The sequence below is a fragment of the Zootoca vivipara genome, chromosome 11 (assembly GCF_965207765.1).
Source record: "Zootoca vivipara chromosome 11, rZooViv2.hap1.1, whole genome shotgun sequence".
NCBI lineage: Eukaryota > Metazoa > Chordata > Lepidosauria > Squamata > Lacertidae > Zootoca > Zootoca vivipara.
The window spans coordinates 36,675,932-36,696,436 of record NC_142594.1 but is presented as its reverse complement, the minus strand read 5'-3'; the positions used below and the strand labels follow the sequence as shown (position 1 = coordinate 36,696,436).

At 40.0% G+C, this 20,505-nt stretch overlaps 2 protein-coding genes and 1 long non-coding RNA gene across 15 annotated transcripts in view; 1 reads left to right on the top strand and 2 right to left on the bottom strand.

Annotated features, from left to right (window-relative positions):
- DNAJC1 (DnaJ heat shock protein family (Hsp40) member C1) overlaps positions 1 to 3,240 on the top strand; it is a 71,694-nt gene extending 68,454 nt beyond the window's left edge. For both annotated transcript variants that reach the window (XM_088653920.1, XM_035129311.3), the window contains 3 exons: positions 696 to 744; positions 1,694 to 2,184; positions 3,025 to 3,240. In XM_088653920.1, coding sequence (XP_088510046.1) covers positions 696 to 744; positions 1,694 to 2,184; positions 3,025 to 3,093 — 609 coding nt within the window. In that variant the 3' untranslated portion in view covers positions 3,094 to 3,240. The remainder of the gene's footprint in view (positions 1 to 695; positions 745 to 1,693; positions 2,185 to 3,024) is intronic.
- On the bottom strand, positions 475 to 3,590 carry LOC148684267 (uncharacterized). The gene is made up of 2 exons (XR_015946358.1): positions 3,456 to 3,590; positions 475 to 687 (listed from the first exon to the last, which is right to left on the bottom strand). It is a non-coding gene; the product is annotated as an uncharacterized LOC148684267 (long non-coding RNA).
- A 36-nt stretch (positions 3,591 to 3,626) lies between these two features.
- The window catches only part of MLLT10 (MLLT10 histone lysine methyltransferase DOT1L cofactor), a 107,579-nt gene continuing 90,700 nt past the window's right edge, over positions 3,627 to 20,505 (bottom strand). For 11 of the 12 annotated variants that reach the window (XM_035129307.3, XM_035129304.3, XM_035129309.3 and 8 more), the window contains 8 exons: positions 19,705 to 19,777; positions 14,870 to 15,024; positions 13,038 to 13,226; positions 12,531 to 12,619; positions 12,060 to 12,415; positions 10,182 to 10,284; positions 6,420 to 6,617; positions 3,627 to 5,164 (listed from right to left, as the gene is read on the bottom strand). In XM_035129307.3, the coding sequence (XP_034985198.3) occupies positions 5,120 to 5,164; positions 6,420 to 6,617; positions 10,182 to 10,284; positions 12,060 to 12,415; positions 12,531 to 12,619; positions 13,038 to 13,226; positions 14,870 to 15,024; positions 19,705 to 19,777 (1,208 nt within the window). In that variant the 3' untranslated portion in view covers positions 3,627 to 5,119. The remainder of the gene's footprint in view (positions 5,165 to 6,419; positions 6,618 to 10,181; positions 10,285 to 12,059; positions 12,416 to 12,530; positions 12,620 to 13,037; positions 13,227 to 14,869; positions 15,025 to 19,704; positions 19,778 to 20,505) is intronic. The other variant, XM_088653914.1, reaches the window with a different exon arrangement.

Below are 20,505 nucleotides of genomic sequence, written 5' to 3'. Positions count from 1 at the left end.
TAAACGACTCCAGATCTATGTTAAACATAGTTAGATTAGTATTATTTGAGGGAGAGATTGTCTAGGGAAGTGATCCACGAAGAGAAACTGATTGCTGGTTTTACGTTTTCTGTTAATTGTTTTCTATTTAAATAAGAGTTTATCTTAAAGAACACTGATTAACATGTATTTTTGAAAAACAGTATACAATTTCATGCACATCATGATGCTGCCCCCCTTTTTAAAAGCAAGTTTATGAGTGTCATCTGTGTGAAATAAGAAATCTTGCTCTTTTTCTTTCTCATTGGAGTTGGAGCCCTTTGGCATATAGAGAGAGCCAGTGTGTTGTGGTTGTTTGTTGAGTGACTTGTTACACTTATACCCCATCCTTCCTTTTAAGCAGCTCAGGGCATGTCCACAATCCTGCCCCACCCTGCTTCTCATTGGGGAGGATTGTTCACAGTTTTGCTTGCAAGACATACACCAGAGTCCATGTTTATTTAATAAAATATTTATTGTAATTATATATCATGCACATTGGGCTTTTGGAATAGCTGAATAGGGATGGAAATGTGCAGCTGGTCTCCATCAATAGTTCTGGTTATTGGTATTCACTGGACTCTTTATGTCTTGATCAGTTTTCTTTGATGTCTTCTTTTAAGCCATCTTACAAAACATATCTATAAATTAACTGCTTTCTCTTCCTTCCTAAACAGGTCACCATGAAAACCAAACAGATTAAAGATTCAGTTACGTGCGCTCCTGGTAGGTTTTTAGTACTTCTGTTATTTGTTTCTTGATGCTTAGAGCATAATTAATCTGTGTTAAGTGAGGTTGGAGTACACTCAAGCTTAAAAAACATTAGTGCCTTGCTGAATCAGATAGTAGTTCAGTATTGTTTCCAGCAACCAGCAGCAACTAGGTGAACCTCCACAAATTTGCTTTTCCTCACTGCCCGCATTCTGCCCACCCCTATTTTGGCCTGGGTCAGATCTCTCCTAACCAATTTTTTTTAGAGGATAGGAACTCCTGCTCCAGCTATAACACTGCCGCCATTGCAGGGGCTCAGCTTGCCCTACCAGACTCATGGTACTGGGAAATGGCAATGCATTCTCTTCCCATCCCTTATCCCTGCAATGACCTGGGAGTTGAGTGTTCAACTCAAGCCAAAATTTTAGTTATATATCTGCAAAATGAAATATCTCAATCCTTCCTCCACAGCTTTGAGGAACTCACAAGAAACTTAACTGTACTGGCTGCCTCTTCTATAAAATGATCCAGGCAGAAAGGGACTTGTATATATGCCCTTATTAAGTGGATAATATGAGGCTCTACCCTTCAGTGGTTAGCAGTGCAAAGGACACAGAATAACTAAGGGTACCATTAGCAGTAGGGGCAATGCAGTTCATTAATTTCAAACCAGTGGAAATTGTACAGTAGCAGGTGCATGTTAACAAAGGAACCAGAAAACAATGCCAGATGTTTTAGCATCATACCTAATTGATACTATTTCTGGATTGCTTAATTCAGGTGTGCCTACCATGGAAACAAAGGAGGAAGTAAAAACAGATTTTCGAATAGATGTATAGATACTTTTCAAGGGCTGACTCAACAATTACTTACTGGGGGTAACAGTTGCAGAATAAGAATACTATAGGGTCAGTTTCCCCTTCCCTGGCTTAAATCATGCTGAAAATGATACTGTTTCCAACAGGTATTGTTAGGCTGTCAGAGCTGAAAATGTTGGCCCAAAACTCCAAATCCAACAAGGCCAGTATTAACTTGTCAGATCATATAATCACTCAGCGAGGAATAGAGGAGGAAGACCTGGAGGAGGACGTGTCAAAGTACAGTTGTGACCCAGAACCAATAGATATGGCAACAGCAGATCAACAAGAGACTGCGTTGACTGAAGCCAGACACCGCAGGAGGAAAACAATACCAAAGGGCCCTGAAGTGACACTCCCAGTGATGAAAGAGCCAGCAGAGGACAAATGTAGGGGGAAGCGCCAGAAGGACTTTGACACTGCAGATCAAGAGGAATATAGTGACGAGGAGGCCAGAAAAAGAGAGAAATGCCGCAGTTCTGAAGACTTGTGGACTCAGAATCAACAGAAGCTTTTGGAGCTGGCCTTACAGCAGTATCCAAAGGGAACGGCAGAACGCTGGGATAAGATTGCCAAATGTGTTCCAGGGAAAACTAAGGTAAGGTCATGCTCTCGTGTAGGGTTAAAGTACTCTGCCATTGGGTGTGGTGTGGTTCACTAGCTAAAAGCTAAAGCCACTTCCTTGATTCTGCCAAAAGTTCAACCTGAGGGAGGGAATGCACTTCAACTTTCAGCAAATATTGCTGAGAATGAGGTGTGGCCTATGAGTAAATGCTGTAGCTGCAAACATGCAGCTTCTTTCAAGGCAGGGCTTTTGGAGCTTTGGACTGGTTCTGTATAGCATCACTTCTAAACTGGTAAAACAGTGAAGTTAACATAGTGAGGCCCAATATTAGTTCTGGCATTTTGCTTTTTATTAGAAATTCGTTACTTTTATTGTTTTTCCAAACAGTTGCTTTCTTTTTTAACGAATTCCTGTTGGTCCATTAGAAACATTTCAAAATCCACTAACGTGAATTTTATTTTATTAGGGTTATGCAAAATGCCACATGAAAGTGAGCAAGGTTGTTTCTTTTAGATAGAAATAGAACTTTTTGCATAGTTTTTTGACAGCCCACAGAAAGGCATCAAAAACAATTGGTGTGAATGTGTTGGTTGGTACAAGCAGTGAGTCGGTAGCTGTGAAAAGTGGACTTGAAATCTCTGCACGGACCTGGGATCACTCTGTATGGCAACTTGTTCATGCACTTTCCCCATGGACACATTTACATTGAGAAATTCCATAACATGTACTATTTAGGATATTTCCCCCATTGTCAGTTTTCCATAAAATGCCCCTTTAAATTGCTAGCATACTGTTTCATTTAACAAAAGTGAAAAATATCCTTTAATCTCTCTCTAATGCTAAAACTTGTCATTTCTGCTTCTCTGCCTGCAGGAAGAATGTGTGACTCGATACAAGTTGCTGGTTGAACTCATACAAAAGAAAAAAATGGCAAAGAGTTGAATGAACCTTCTCAAGAACTTTGCTTACCCAAAATGGAGATATTTTAAGCAGCATATGCAGTAACTTGTATTTTTGTACCTCAGTATTTCAGTATGTCATGTGCCTTAGTAAAAAATAAATCGATACATTTTATGCCTTCCTTTAAAACTTGTACTTATAAGATCAATGGATTTTTTTGCCAAGAAAAGTAAGAACCAATTACTTTAACCTATTAGTAAAACATGGCCTAAAGACACCCTAAAATCTGTAGTCCAGAATTTCTACAGGGAGGGATGAGCAACATCGTGCCTCAAGCTGTTGTGGGGTTAATAGAACGTTTAGTGAATATTGCCATTTTTAGAGTGTGCTGAATGGGCTCCTACCAGATACAGCAAATCAGGTGAAGCTGGAACTGCAGATGCCAACTTTAAAACATGACTTCTTATTCACACACATAACGATGTGTGTAATACAATCCAATGACAAGCACATCATCCAAAAAAAAACAAAAACTGCAGTTGGAAGAAATAAGTTGGGTTATGTTTACAACCATAAACAATATTAAAATTTATTAACCAAAGCTTTGTACATACCTTTATATAAACTTGCAATTTTACATCTCGCAAAACAGCAACAATTTGTACAAATTGTTACAGAATATTAACGAGTGGTTTAAGCAAATTAAACCACACTGATTTACTTTAGTAAATTATCTACAAAAGTGATTTGTGACTTTTTAAAAAAATTCCCATGAACATATAAAAATAAATTATTCTTTTTCAATTAAATCTACCAATTAGAAATATTACAAATCAAAATATCCACCTTATGAATTTTCCACAATACAAAAAACTGTCACAAAACCTTATTTACAGAAATGAGGTAAGAACTGTGCAATGTTTAACCAAACGATATTGCAGAAACAATAGGTTCATCCAATTAAGTACACAGTGTAGGTCTAAAGTATACTTGGAGTATTTTCCACTAATAATTCACACAAATTCAGATTAGTGGCAATTAAATCCCAACTTCCATCTATGTTCTGCTATACTGCATAGTCATACCATGAAAATCAACTATTCAAAGTGAAAATATTTTTAAAAAGTTTCCACCCGTTTACACCATTTCCCCAGAAATGTGAAATCCCTTCCCCACCCTTCTTCTTTTTTGGTAATTTATTAGTGGAAAGCAACCCAGGTAACAATTTGCCTGAGCTATCTACAGTGACAAACACTTTTCATAAAGGCAGTTCAATGGGGATGGCTGCTGGTGCAAGGCTGAGCACACTGACTGCTTTCACAAAGACTTGTTTAGTGCATGCCCAGCTATACAAAGCCATTCCAACCCAATAGAGGTAAGCATCAGGCACTTGGGTTAATTCAAATATTGCCAGAACATGAGTTGCCCTCTTGTCTGGTAAGATTTATCATCTTTGAACTGATCTGTTTTTTCCAGCAACCTTAAAAAAAAACCCCAATTGAGCATTAGCCACCATTTGTCATTACTTGAGACTTCTTGCTTTAGCAAAACATCCATTAAAGTTAACTGGGGGGTGGGAGTAAAAAGTTTAAAACCTGGTCCTTTATTGTGGGGAAAATCTGGTACCTCTTTAAAAAACACCACTGGTGTTTAGCTAAACAGTAACAACTTGCCATTGGCAGATACTGCAATTTGGCTTGCTTTCTTCAAACAAGTAATGGATCTGGAACAGGCAGGGACAGACAGTCTGTTCATCAGCACTCTGGTATGTTAAAAGGCTACTAGTTCAGCAGCAAAAGTCAAACAAACGGCCCAAACTGACAACTCTATTATGCAAAAATACTTTAAAAGTTCCACGAAATCCGAAGAAAACAGTTAAGGTTCAGTGCAACAAAAAGCAACAAGGGCAAAGCCTTACAATAAATGTCTTCAGGTAGATTCGCTTTTCCAGTGTGCAGTTAGCTCCTTGTTGCATTGAGTCATACCTGCAGAGAGTCTGCAACTTGCAAACTGATGAAGTGCTCTCACAGCAGGACACATAATTCTCATGTTTTTATTTCTCCAAATGTCAATTCTTTTCCGGTGCAACTGGTCCACTTTTATCATTGAGTCTCTGGAGACGAAATCAACATGTCATGGCAGCTTACAATTGTGTCACATTATCAGGTTTAAAAAAATATATTCTAAAACAAAATGGTAATGCATCAAAAGAGAGAGATGTTTTATTGCTTTTACATACGGCAAAACTTCCTAAGGTTGAGAAGCAACATAAAACGAAAACTTTTGACATAAAAGGATGACATTTGGTCTCCAGCCTGCACTCCCCTCACTAGGGGGGGGGGGGGCGCAAACCACCACATAAAAGCCTCTAATATAAGCTACTTCTGGATTCAGACAGTTTTTGTTCTCTCCACAGTACACAAAATTTGAATTAATATCTACAGGATTTTTAGGAAACAAAGCACACATTTCATTATGAAATAATGAATGCAGATGTATTCATTGTTCATTTACTTCTACTGTTCCAACTGAGAAGCAGCACCTTTACAGATAGTTAGGATTTGGTATGTGAGGAAATAAGAAAAATAATAATACTAAAATGGCCTTTCCTATTCGTTTCTGTCACTAAATATCACATTCAATGAGGTTTGGGTACTATGCAAATAATTTGCAATACTGATTAATTGATCAGGTAATTGCAGATTGGTTACTAACTTTAAAATAGGTGGCTAGCCCTATTTAAAAGCAGTGGTTAATTGCTAAGACAGGAAGGTAATGTTATTGAGCCAGGTCCTATCAAAGGAACAGCTATCCTGAAAAAATAAATTTAACAGTGAAATTTAGAAAGCTAGACAACAGTAATGGGCAATGCCAACACAGAAAGATGGTTCTTTCCTCTCTTGTGCTAATGTTCCAGTGCTAGAGTTCACTATGCTGTGGGTCTTCCAGTAGTTTATCGAAAAGTATTTTAACTAGCTAAAAGCTCAAAAATACCCCCAACAGCTGGTACAGACCAACCACTAGCAGCATGTGGTCGAAGCACAGCAATGGCATACACAGAAGTGCAACTGTAGCAGCAAATGCCCTTGCTGTCCCCTGGAAAAGTAGAAGAGCTGCTGATTATCCTGCAACATTATCCTAGTGAGGGGTGAGCTTGAAGGCTTTACCAGGCAGGGACCAGAGGGGTAGATGTGACAGTTCAAGCCACTCATTTCAGTCATACACTTGTAGCTGAACAGGATTTCCTCTCTCCATTTAATCTTTAATATAAACATTTCCCTTGGTGTTGGTATTTTTAACTTTCACTTAGTTAAGACCTTCTCCTGTCCTTGAATTCGCTTATATGAGCAGTACACGTATATACTTACAGTTACTTTTTGAGCTGTATTATCCCCATGAATGGCAAGGAATGGGTTACTCGTAGCCGTATGAAGTGGAGATGCCTGATTGCCTGCCAGCAAGTTATTGATGGGAATCTGTGTTGCTCCAGAAATCTGCAATTGTTGTACTTCAGGCTGGTGGTGTTGCTGCTGAACTAGTTGATACAGAAGAGCCTGGTGCTGTTCCTCAAGTACAACGGAGAAGGACAATTTTAGTCATTTTATGGGTGAATAGTGTACGTTTCTTCTTGCATTCACCAAACTGGTGAAAACTAAACTTGCGAGTGAATTAATTCCTCCCTTATCCAGGATTTACAAACATATTTCTGTAGTTTAGAATTAAAATGGTTGTACTGTAGTTGACTTTTCCATGGCATCAAGGTAGAAGAGCAGCCAGAACTAGCCTCTTAAAGCTGCTGTTGGTAGAGAGGTCCCCTGCCTGCTCAGAACTAATGTTTTGCCACAATTAAGAGTAGAGCTTTGATGCAGGGAAGTTCACATCCCTGCTTAAATACGAAGCACACTGGCAGGCATTGAATAAATTTATTGCAAGAACCAAAACACAACTTTGAGCAGACAAGTGGGATGCAGAAAGTCATGCTGTGGACTACAAATCTAGAGGAGAGAAAACTTTAAAGGGTAGTACTGTACAACAGAGATCTCTGAAAGCCCCTGTCTTCTTCCTGACTAAGCCAATCTAAGAATCCAGTATACATTTTGTTCCTCCTTTTCAATGGAGTAGACCAGGGGTGTCAAACTCAAATTCATCGGGGGCCGCATCAGCAGTTTGGTCACCCTCAAAGGGCCGGTTGTATCTGTAGGACTATGTGTCCACTCTTTATTATCATATATTATTATTGTCACTGCATTCAATTATTACTGTTTTTTGTAATAATGTAAGTAATAACTAGCTCTGAAAGCAGAAACATAATCAGAATAATGGCAAGTAGATATTCAAATGTACAATTATTGTACAATTTATTGAAAAATGATTTTTGGTAACTGCACTGGGTGGTGGAGGCTCTCTAGGGTTTCATGCAGGACCTTTGCAGAGCTACTAGTACCTGGAGATGCTGGGGTCCTTCTGCATGCAGGACAGATGTTCTGCCAGTGAGCCACCACCCTTCACCAAAGGGACTGGCTGAGGTTGACTCACTGGAGCTGCTCTCCTGGTTCCAGGGTTTAAGGGCCAGAAGTATAAAGCAGCATCCTATGTTTCTGAGGAGAGGGAGGGGAGGGGAGGGGAGGGGAGAGGAGGAAGGAAGGAAGGAAGGAAGGAAGAAAAGAGGGAGTGGGAGGGAGAGAGGAAGGAAGGAAAGAGGGGAGAGAAAGAAGAGTAGGAAATAAGGAAGGGAATAAAGAAGGAAAGAAAAAGAAAGAGGGAGAGAAGACGGAAAGGGAGAAAGAAGGAAGGAAGTAGAGGGAAAGAAAGAATAAGAATGAGGGAGAGGAAGAAAGATGGGAAGGACGGAAGGAAGAAAGGAAGGAAGTAAGGAAGGAAGAAAGAAAAAGAAAAGAGGGAGCAGGAGGGAGAGAGGAAGGAAAGAGGTGAGAGAAAGAAGAGTAGGAAAGAAGGAATAAAGAAGGAAAGAAAAAGAAAGAGGGAGAGAAGACAGAGATAGGAAGGAAGGAGAGGGAAAGAAAGAATAAGAACGAGAGAGAGGAAGAAAGAAAGGGAAGGGGGGGTCGCCGCCTTGATTCAGCGCCAGAAAAGAGTGCGAAGGGACCCAGGGGCAAAAAGCATTTCCCGTGCAGCGTGAGGCAGCGGGTGTCCATTTTAGAAGTGCGTAAAGCCTCAGAGTTGCACGTTCGTGAGGCTGAGCCGCTGCTGAGCTCACGTTCATGAGGCTGAGCCGCGGCAGGAGGAGGAGGAGGTGAGGCAAGAGGAGGCGGAGGCTTGCCGGGTCGGTGCCCGACAGCGCCGTGCGGAGAGTCCCGAGCCTCTGCGACGCAGCAGTGCTCTGTAGCACTTTGAATCCTCCTCCTCCACACGGCGCTGCTTGGTGCTTTGTCTGTGCTTCAGCAGCAGCAGCAGCCGCCGTTTCCAGGCGCCGAGCCGTGGCAGGAGGAGGAGGATTCAAAGTGCTACAGAGCACTGCTGCGTCGCAGAGGCTCGGGACTCTCCGTGCGGCGCTGCCGGGCACTGACCCGGCAAGCTGTCTCCTCCTCCTCCTGCTGTGGCTCGGGGCGCTCCACGCAGCGCTGCTCTGGCCGCCTTTCTACCCCCTCCGGCCCCAGCTGTTTGTCGGCGCTTTGTCGGCGCGGCGCTTCAGCAGCAAGGTCCTGCTGCTGGGTCCCGCTGGCTGGGGCGCTAGGCGGGCCACATGACGAGGTCTGGCGGGCCGGATTTGGCCCCCGGGCCTTGTGTTTGACACCCGTGGAGTAGACTTTGGATGTACAAAGCAAAAGCATTTGTGTCAGAAGCCAAATGAAAAAAACTTCTTTGAGAACTAACAGGTGCCAGGATCTAGTAAGCACCTTTCTAAAGAGCTATAAATAAAACATTGCTTGTGTATCTGTCCTCAGCTGATACTGGATTGTGAATGTAAATGATTGATTGACTTCAGGATGCTTATAGTCTACCCCAGGAATCCCCAAACTGCGGCCCTCCAGATGTTTTGGCCTACAACCCCCATTATCCCTAGCTAACAGGACCAATGTTTGGGGAAGATGGGAATTGTAGTCCAAAACATCTGGAGGGCTGAAGTTTGGGGATGCCTGGTCTACCCCTACATCCTGGTACCCTGTTCAAAAATGTATGCATGTGAAAGAGAACACTATGTGCCTGCAAGTTTGTATGTCTACAAATCTCTCAGGAATATCTTTGCCTCTTATTTTGTATCAATGCCATAAACATATTTCAAGCTGAAGAGAAATTATTCCAGGATGATGCAGAATGTTATGCCTACTTCCTAATGAGAGTTAAGGTTGCCTAATCGCAGCCCAGGGCAGCACGCATGTCATAACACTTCTGCAGTAGCAAAAGATGTTGAAGAGACCATCTCCTCCTCCAATCTGACGCCCACTCCACTTCCTGTGGAGCAAAGTGAGCCCTCTTTTCTCCAATAAATGGGAGATAGTTAGTGATGGGTTGGAAAGAATGGGACAGGCAAAGCCATGGGTCTTTGCTCTTGTAGGGTCATGGGAGGCATGCATGGCTATGTGGTTAGTTGTTGGAATTATTACATCCACACCTGTACAATTCAAGGTATGGTTGGCCCTTGGCAAAGAGGTGGCAATTTTGTGATATGGTTGGATGGTGCCTTGCACGCCTCCTTCCAGCAACTCCTGCAGCCAAGCTGGTGCCGAATGTATTGCTCTGCTTTCCTTTGGACCACATCAGTGAGGCTGAGGGGGTCTTGTCATCTCAGGACCCACACACACTGCCCAGGCTTGCACCTGGGGGGGGGGTCACTTTAGTGCTGCTAACACAGCAGTTTGACTTCACTTTGATTTAGGTGTTGTTTTTTACAAAAGTCATTTTGATGATACCTCAGGCACCAAAATGCATCTGGCCATCTACTTCTTCTCATCCAAGATTATTAATTGCTTAAAGCTCAAGCAGCCTTTTGTGCTTCTGTTTAGAGAAACTTTTAAAAAACAGTTCTATAATTTTTCCTGGATCCCTCTCTGTGAGTGCCTTTTTGAAGCTTGTGACAAGATTTAGAACAAGACCCAAATTCGCTACATAAACATCAACACTTGCCCCCAAACTCTGGAAATAAAAGGGATGATTTAAAAAAGACTCACTGGTGTGAATTGTTGAGAATTCAGTAATTGCTGAAATTGCTGGTGCTGTTGATGTAGCAGGAGTTGTCTCTGTTGCTCCGGAAGAAACCCAAGTCCAGAAGCACTGCAAATTACCAACAAACTCTTAACTTGAAATGCATTTATCTGGTGAACTAGCTCCTTGATCATTTTTATGGCACTCTTTCAGCAAAAGTAAAAAAATAAATCTAAAACATTAAGTATATGCAGATTAACATGCATGTGCCTAGATGCATTTGATTATACATCCCACTAAAATTATTTTAAAACTTTGATGTACCTTAACTTAGGAAAAACAAAACTGGCATTCTTGTCATTTCAGATTACATTTACAGATCCAAGTATAAATTCAGCAAACAAGGGAAGTACTTAATCCCCCCTGAATTCTGAAGACAAATGAGCAGTTCTTCTTCTTCTTCTTCTTTTTGCATATTTGCAAAACCAAATGCAGGACTGTTAATCTCACCTACATTTTGCATGCACAAAAACCCAGCGGTGGGAGAGAAGGATGACTTCTTAGTGCTTACTTGCATGTTTGAAAAAGTACACGCACTCATCCTGCACTTTCTAGGAAAAAAATGCACTGAATGCCGTTTACAATGGGCAACACAGTCCATCAATGAACTTGAAGCAGACATGGAGAGCATCTGTGCCGAGGGTACCTCTACTGCACTATCAAGGTGCTACCAGTAGGCAGAGACATAGCAGGATTGCCAGCTATGAGAAGTGCAGCTGATGAAAGCAGGGCAGAGCACAAGGCTGAGCTGCGGTGGAGAGGGCGCCCTGGCTTTGTGCTGGCTGCCAGCAGTGCTTGCTCCGGAAAGGAGAACCCAAAAGCTGGATGCACCCATTTCTCCAACATCACCTAGTAAGAAACCAGCACTGCTCCCAGGTCTCAACAACATGGCCTTCTGGGACCGAGAAGGCCAAGAGACTGGGTGCTTAATCAAAAGTGCTCCCTCTCTCGCCAATGCAAGACAGATATTATGGAAAGGGACTGCCTTTAAAGGCATAGGTTAAAGAAAAAGACAGCAAGGGCACAGAAAGGTACAGTGAAGAAAAACAAATATGCCTATGCATAACACAGGATAAATGAAGTTAGCCAATACACTGAGACAGATGCTAACCAAACAGAGTGTTTCATATGGTGTTACTGTTGTAGCAGTCAAAAAGCAACTGACTGGGAACATGGGAGCAGTATACTTAGAGCATGTGTAGTGACAGTAGGGGAAAGCAGTCTGCCAAAATGCAAGCCTAGCTCTAGATTTTTCCAAAACAATGTCTGTCCAGGTGTAAAACCCAGGTGACTGAACAGAGGACAAGACGCACAATCAGCAGAATTGTGTCCCTTGTGGCTAGCCTTTTCAACAGACTGATTAACTAAGGAACATGGCAACTTTAGAGCATGTCATGGAAATAGAATAGCTGCATCACATATCCAGTTGTCCTGTCAACTCATGCAGTATAAGCCCCCGAGCTAAGCTGGAGGGAGCATATTGTGGCAGTGCAGACAGTTGAGAGGAGAACTTGGGAGAAAGCATCTAAACTCTGAAGTGACTGTTCAAAAAACAAAACAAACAAGAACATGCACAGATGAACACACACTCCATGCTCAAAACAAAATCATAGAAATTAATCCTGTGTTTTAGGAGTCAGCTGCTGTAAGAGAGAATGACTGCTTAAGTTTCCTATTCACATGCAAAAAGAAATTCGAACACAGTAAGCATTTCACTATTTTTAAGCTCTTCCCTCAGTACCTTCAAGAAAAAGCAGTTATTTTAGACAGACTTAAAAAAAGGAAGCGGGGGGGGGGGAGAGAGCAAATATGAGCCTAAAACAGAAACAAGAGCAAAGGCTTACCTGCTACTCAGTGTAGTTGGCAGAGGATGTGCTGTGTTTGGTGGCACAGTTGCGTGAGCGAGAGGAGAAGGGTTCTGCGACATTGTGGCAGGAGTCTGAATTACCCCATTTAAAGCCCCAACAATTCCATTGATTGCCAGCTGGTTACCTGGCAGAGCTCCAATTATTCCACCAACGGCGGCAGGAATGGTGGATGTTACAGTTTGCATTCCGCCGGCAAGGGCCCCCACTGTCACGCCATTGACCTGTTGAACTCCTGCGACTCCGGTGCCTTGCTGAGCTGGACTTTGCCCAGCAGGTGGGGGAGTGGAAAGAGCAGAGGAGCTACTGGTGCTTTGTCCACTGGAGTTGATCTCCTAGTGAAAACACAAAGGCTCAGCTGCATCAAACTTCACACAAAAGCAAATAATCGAGGTGCACTATTAACCTAGCAGAAGTCTTAGAATGCATGGAAAAGAAAACAAACAGTACCTGATTTAATACGGGAAGGGAATTGTCAGGTAGAAAGGTGCTTCCCAGATGAGGGCTCTTGCTGCTGTTCAAAGAATCAGTGCTAGCAGCTAAAAGCAACAAACAAGAGTGTGAGAGAATCTCAGTTTCTGCACCCAAAAGGCATAAAACCTAATTCAATGTGGAACACTTAAATAAAAGTGAACTAATGTTATATTAAATATATGGGCTAACGGTGATCTGCTTTTGCTTTTTTTTTTTGCTGTTCAATGTGAATCCACAGCCAGCAGAAGTACTTAAATTAATTTCATCTCCAAGTTTCACCTGGCCAACAGATAGTCTCTTTAAAAATGTTCTCAGAAATTACTGATTTTACAGGTCAAAATATAGAATAATAACAGTAGAAACATTCAATTTACTTCCTTCTCATACAGATAACAGGCAATGGTAAGAGGCCAAAAGCTTTCTGGAAGTTGTGGCAGAGTTCTGCATTAAAAACAAAAACAAAAACTACTTCTGTTGCCTTACCAGCCTGAGCTGAAAATGCATGTATTTGATGTGAAGGACTTGGATTGCAGGTTATTGTTGGGAAAGGAACTGAGAGCTGGGCATTTAGTAGCTGGAGGCGCTCCTTTTTAGCAGTCAGGTTTTTAATCTGTTCTTCTAAGCGTCGGTTCTCAACTTGAAGCTGGTGCAATGACTTCAGCATACCTAAAACTAAGCAAAATACGACCAATCAATCCAAGTCCCTGAAAAATTATAATTAAAGGTGCTATTTCTTAACATAATAACTGCATACATTGTTCCGGCTTGGAATATTTTTTTTAAAAATCTAAGTTGCCACTAGCAAATCAGTTACTAGAGAGTACTTCTCTAGTAACTTCTTTTTAAGATATGTCCTTATCAGATACACAGGCAAAGAGGTGAAAAATGCTCTAAATTCCCTTTGAAGTTAGGCATGGTGAGAACTACAGGGGTCAATTCATACACATCTGTTTATCCCCATCTCTGCTTAGTGTATATCCTCCAGGTAACCCAGTGCCCCTGTGAAAAAGGCTCTGTGCATGCCTGTGCAGTCACATATTCTGGAAGCCCCGAGTGAATAAGCTTCTTAATATGACACACATATTTCAGAGGACAAAGTCTGACTCCTGCACCCAGCTTAATGCACAAAGAATTTTGTAAATCACTCTCATTTGTCCCTACCAATGACCATAAGCAAATGGTTTTGCAAATGGTTTTGCAGGGTTTTCTTTTTCATTTTTTTTTGGGGGGGAAGGGGGCTGATTCGTTGACTCATTGGCCAAAAAACCTGCAAATTTATGTAATCAATGAAAACTTTTACTCTGTTTTTATTGCTTTTAAATCAACAGACTCCAGCTGCTTTCAATGTCCCTCTAAAGAGCACCCAGCAGGGAGCAGGAGGAACCCTGCAGTCTCTGTCCTCTCCCTGCAGATAAAGCACATCCTCAGCCAAATACCATCTTCTCGACTCTCAAATTTTGATTTGGGTGAATTTTGGGACTTTCGCATCAGCCCGCATGCAAGATAGTTTAGCAATTAAAACAAGGTAAAAGCTACTTTTTAAATTGTAAATTGTATTTGTTCAACGTGACCTCTGGGCCTAATACAGACGCCAGTCTACTGGTACAGGCACATCTGGTCATTTCCCAAGGATTTAGCTTTTTTATCCCTCCTCTTCAAGAACATACAAAGGAACTCTCAGTGTGCCCAAATGAGATGCAATAAGACTTAGCTAAACCTGTCCTCCAGCTATCATGTTTAAAGGATTATCCCTGCATGAATTTCCTCACAATTAGCATTTTTGTCAGGGTACCATTCATAAAAAAAATACCAACTAGATGGCACTTCTCTCACTATCAACAACCAGAGAAGCACACTCAATGTCTTTTTGTTAATTGTTTAAAAATATTAATTTTACCATTTCAAATATTTAAATGCTTAGATTACAAATAGAATATCACTTCTCAAAAGGGACTCAGATAATCATTTAGAGCACATATTATTATTATTATTATTATTATTATTATTATTATTATTAAAATGTTCCCACATCTGTTGTAACCCACTAACCAGATCTCCCCCGTTGTCAAGGATCTGGAGCAAACTGTCATTGGCCAACATTTTAGGCAAGCATTTTTTTCATTCCAAGAAGGGGAGAGGCTGCCAGAACCATGTTGAAACACATTATTATGCTTTAGCAATGTTTAGCACTGTTCAAACGTAATTAATTGATACTCACCATAAAACATTTCTCTGTTGGATATTACATAAATGGGGCCATACATGGTTAGCAATGTTCAGCGTTTGAAACAGGCAAGACAGTATGAAGTACTTACTGTCACTAGGGGTGCCCTGTTCTAGCAAGAACTGCTGCCCTTCACTCCATTGCCTCTCCAGAAGTTGCTCTATAGTAACTGGTACCGGAGGCAAATGCTCCACACTGCTATTCCCTGGCTGATCATAACGAATCTGTAAATTACTTACAGGCGACCTGTAGGAAGATTATAAATTATATTTAAAAGGAAGGAGGGAGGAGAACTCCACATAAAAGACCCATCAACTTTCTTTAGCTCCTCCTTAACCCCTTGCAAATCAACATTCCTTAAGATCCCTTACTAGCTCCCATCAACAATGGTTTAAAATAAAATCCCAGCATGACAACAGTTCTTAGAAAATTTCTGTTCAAAATACAAGGCTTCTCTTATTTGGATAATCTAATTTAACAGTGCACAGATGAATGCAAACTTTATCATCTGATGGAATGCTTTGCTGATATAATCAACTACAAGAGCTCTACAGAAGATATATATGTATATAAACAAGCAACACCTTTATACAATGCCATTCAATAAAATACTTGTGAAATTCCTGAGGTCCTCCAAAGTTTATGAAATTTTGCACAAATACTCTTGCGTGAGATTTTAGGAGGAAAATGACTTTGCCATTCAAATACTTATGGCTTTTGTTTTGATCATCAAATATCTTTGGACTCTAGCCCAATGAATAGCTAGAGAAAAGAGGAATGTACCATGCTCAGTGGCGCTGTGGTTAAACCGCAGAGCCTAGAGCTTGCTGATCAGAAGGTCGGCGGTTCGAATCCCTGTGACGGGGTGAGCTCCCGTTGCTTGGTCCCAGCTCCTGCCAACCTAGCAGTTCGAAAGCACGTCAAAATGCAAGTAGATAAATAGGAACCGCTACAGCGGGAAGGTAAACGGCGTTTCCATGTGCTGCTCTGGTTTGCCAGAAGCAGCTTTGTCATGCTGGCCACATGACCTGGAAGCTATACGCCGGCTCCCTCGGCCAATAATGCGAGATGAGCGCGCAACCCCAGAGTCGGTCACGACTGGACCTAATGGTCAGGGGTCCCTTTACCTTTACCTTTACCATGCTATTAATCTCTATTTAAATAGCAAGGCTTCTGTATAATGTAGTATAGTATCTCTGTATAACTGAACCAAGCAATTAGGACACTATACTAAAGAAAAACCTTAAGTATAACAGCAATCAATATGACATGCAAGAAATTAAAGGCACATGTAGACTGTATAGCTAATTTAGGTCACAACAGGAAATCCTGATCAGCATGTAATGTGACAGACACTTTTACAATTTGGAAACTTTTGTTTCTTAAAAAAAAAATTAACACACACAAACCGAGAGCACATTACAATTTCTTTGAAGACTGTGACCTCATTGAGTCTTTTGAGTGCCAAGCATTTCCTGTGTCAAAGTCGAGAGATAACATTACAGCAGCTTCCTATCAAAATTATACTGCAGACATTTTAAAATTCATCTTAAAAATTAAAAATGTATATAGACCTAAGATGCTGGTGAATTCAAATACTTCCTGTCCACTTAATTACAAGAATATTGCAATTTCCTTCTGACATTCACAGTTTTCAAGTATAGATTCTTGAACATGACAGCACAAAGCATTTCCCCCAGCACTCTGCCTTAGCTGGAGTAGAGGGCATGTAAAAAGCTACCTACTATTTAAAGTACATGTAACTTCTGTCTTAATGCGGCGCCATTTATATCAGTATCAGGGCTCTTTGAATTTAATGGGCTTCGGATCCAACTCTTCCTATTGCCATATTGCATAATCTCTGTTGGTTTGACCAGGAACTCAATATTCAGCCTATTACCTCATGTAACTAATGAATCTATGCCTCTATTTCCAAGTAACAAAAAGAGTTTCATCTCACATTTACTTAATCTAGTTTAAGGCACATAGAATTTAAAAGAATTGGTGAGAAACATGCAGGAGAACTAACACAGTAACAGAAAGCAAGACCACAAAAGTCTTGTTTTCTGGCCTGGTATATACAGTGTTTTTTGTACTGAAAAGATCACCAGCAACATCCTACTTTGGGGGGAAATTTTTTTAAATCAAAGCTGGGAATCAGAAGAAACAGGCAAAAAGGAAATGAACACAAAGTATGAACTATTTCATAAACAGCTGACATTCAATTGGACTCTAGATCTTCTGCAGGATACAATCAGTGAAATTACTCAATAGGGAAAGCAAGTGGCAAGTGACAAAGATCAGATTTAAATATCTAATATTTTTTTATTCCACTTCGTTTTTACACCTTTGTAAACAGTTAAAAGCTGTTCTTAAAAAACAAAACAGGTTAAAATAGGAGACGGAAATCTCATTTTCACAAGTGGGTATGCTGGTGAAAATCCTAGCCAGAAAATAAATAAACTAAAATTGTGTAAGCAAATCTTGATGATAACTAACTATAGAGCTGGAGTCAAGGGAAATGGGTTGCTAGAAAGCATTAAGGGTGAGAAAATACACAAAGAATTATGTAATTCTGTATAAACCCACGTTATATTATGAAAGTACGCATATTATACCAAATATTATTATTTTTCTAATAAGAAATTATATCCATAGAATGCTTAATAGCACTACTGGAATACAGAACATATTCCATACAAGATTAAATCTAATCAATAATTACACCATTTGAAGGAAAAGTCAGAGCTCATAGTATGGAAATGTATAAGATCATAAACAGGGTAAAGTAGATATAAAACTGCTATATACTCTTCAGTACAATGCAAGAATTACATGACACCAAATCCATTGTTCTTCCTTACAAAGTATACTAAATCTACAATTGTATCACAGAAGTGGGACTATATACTACATTGGTTAAAATACAGTATTAAACATATTAATCTGTGGTTATTAGCCAATGTTGACTAGAGCACTTCTCCACATAGGCTCAAAGGGTGCAGAGTCCACTGCTGCACAAACCTCCATTCACTTATTTGGATGCATTGTGGGAGATCTGCATAAGCTCTATGTTAATGACTGTACATTATACAGGCATATATGCTTAGTAGATTGCACTAAATCTAAACCCTTTGAATGTCAGGAATTGGGGTGTGTGTGTGTGCAAAGAGCAGATCATCCCATACCTGCATATTTCTCAAACAATTAGACAGGGCACTAGGTTTACCAAAGGTCACTGGCTAGATCTAAACTGGCAGTTTTTATATATAAAATAGTGGAGTGTTATTAAAAGATACATTGTCCCTTTCCATTGTTTCATGTAAAGTGTCAGAGAAAGATGTGTTGTCTTACACACAATTTTGCACCCTTTTTAGTGTATTATAAAAGAGAACGGGATAAAACTGAAGGGTTTCATAAAATAAAAATACTTAAAATGCACTTATAATCTTAACACATTTTTAACACGTGTTTTATACCTACAGGAGTGTGCATATGCCAAGTTGCTTCATATAAGCATGAGCAGCATTTTATTTGCAAGCCTATGTTAATAATGTTTCACTTTGTTATAATTACATATAATCCATAAATAACAAATATATCTGAAGAAGAGATGAGTGCTAGGCCATAATCCACAAAGACCTGAAGCAAACCTAAATTCCAGTGAAATCAATGGTACTTAAACAAGGAGAAATTTATGTGTATTCTGTGCCATTATTCCTCTATTTATGCAAGAGTTCTGAAAAGGGACAAGACCCTAATAAAAATACTTAAATAAAAAGTTTTTCAATAATCCACATGTTTACCAGACCAAAAAATAGACAAAAAGCTTAGTATGCTGCAACACTAATACTAAGAAAATACATTACATTATCTGTTTTATTTAATTTTAACTAACTAATGCAGAATGGAACCTTACAAATAGCTCCAACAGACATAAAGATGTTTAAGGAAATAGATCTATATACGTAAAAGGCTTAATTTGCAATCTGTCACAGTCCATCTTCATAAGAATTTTGAGGATTTTTCCCTAAGACAATACTGGCCTGATTCTTCAGAAGTGAATATATTTTCAGCCAGTCTTTGGGATTTGCAAGCTCTTGAAAATCAGGCCACAGATCACTAACATTCACTTTACAGTTCATTTACTCTTGAACATGACACAGCACTTCTGATTAGATATGGGACATTGACATGCCTCCACTAACAATGTTTTTTATTTATTACCAACTTATTAAGTGACTGCTGATACTGCAGCAGCAGAAGAAGAAGAACATAGTGCTATTCTATCATTAAGCAAAAAGTTTAAGAATTCCAAAAAATAATTATGAAATGTTTTTCCCCACTGAAGTAAATATACAAGCAATGCAATACCATCTTTACATGACACTTAGCAGGAAATACTATTTCTTTAAACAAAGACACCAGCATAAAGTGATTAAATTCTGGTCACCAGTGTTTCAGTTCTGTTCATTACTACATTTTAGATTTCATTGCCTCTGGAAGAACTTTCCCTTTTCCTGAACTACCTATCTTTTTCTTTCTTTATTTAACACATTAAAAACACATTTAACATATAAAATGTTTACATTTAACATTCTTTTTAAATATATATATATGGACATTTGGTAGCTGCTGAATTTTACATACAAATAATCAACTAGCCATATAGGTGAGCCAACATTATGTAACAATTGGAGGGATGTGGAATCCCCCAAAGCCATTTTCATACCAGAGGTAAAATATATTATTTTATTAGTTAATCCTGTTAAATTGATATTGGGAACATTTTTCTTTACCCCTCTAGACACAAATCTGTACAATTCTGTTCAACCTAAATGAAAGCATGGCTGATAAGAGATAAAAGTTTCCATGCCTTAAAGAATATTTCCTTTCCCTTAACTCAGGAGTGTAAATACTGCTTACCGTGGTGAAAGGCTTCCTCTGGGTGAACCTCCCCTGCCAACAAGGCTCCGGCTATTGTCTCCAAGATCTTGATCTGCAGAGTAAATATTTCAAAGCCAAGAGTGACTCTTTCCGAGATAATATTTTAAGATGCTGCAGATATGGAGATCCTTTTGAAATGTAATCCAGTATCTGGGAGTTGCTAGTAACACTAGGGAAGGTTACCAGTTTAAAACTGCTAACTGCAATGGGTAAGGCATTGTCCGCACACATTTCTCTGAGCGTAGCAGGCCAAGGATTAGCCTCAGTCCTTTCATTGCTTTCAGTTTTATAGCACAGAAGCATGGCTTGCATTTCCAGTACCCTCCCCTCAGCCACTTTTAATTTCTGCAGCGAAAGTAATGAATCACAGCTGTGGACAGCTAATCTGTATGCTTATCACAGCAAATCCCCAGGCTTTGTATTTTTGTTAACACTTTGCATCCCAGGAAAACCCATAAACTGCCCTGTATATTTACTTCTTATCAGCAACTTTTCTTCCAGAAGTCCCACTAACAAATGTTAAAGCATACATTAAAAAAAATGCCTCTTACTTTAAAAGTGAAGAAAAAAGAAAGGTGGAGACTATGAGATGTGTTTAAAATGTATCATTAAATACATAGAAGCGTCTTGCTTGGTAGGACTCAAAAGGGTTATTTTTCCCTATGGCCTCTCAATAAAATAACCCTATCTGCCCCCTTCAAGGTTGCCCTCCCCCTATTCTGCAGCAAATGACCTCTGGCCTCTTAGAGGGCAAGACATGACTGATCCATTCTTGGTAAA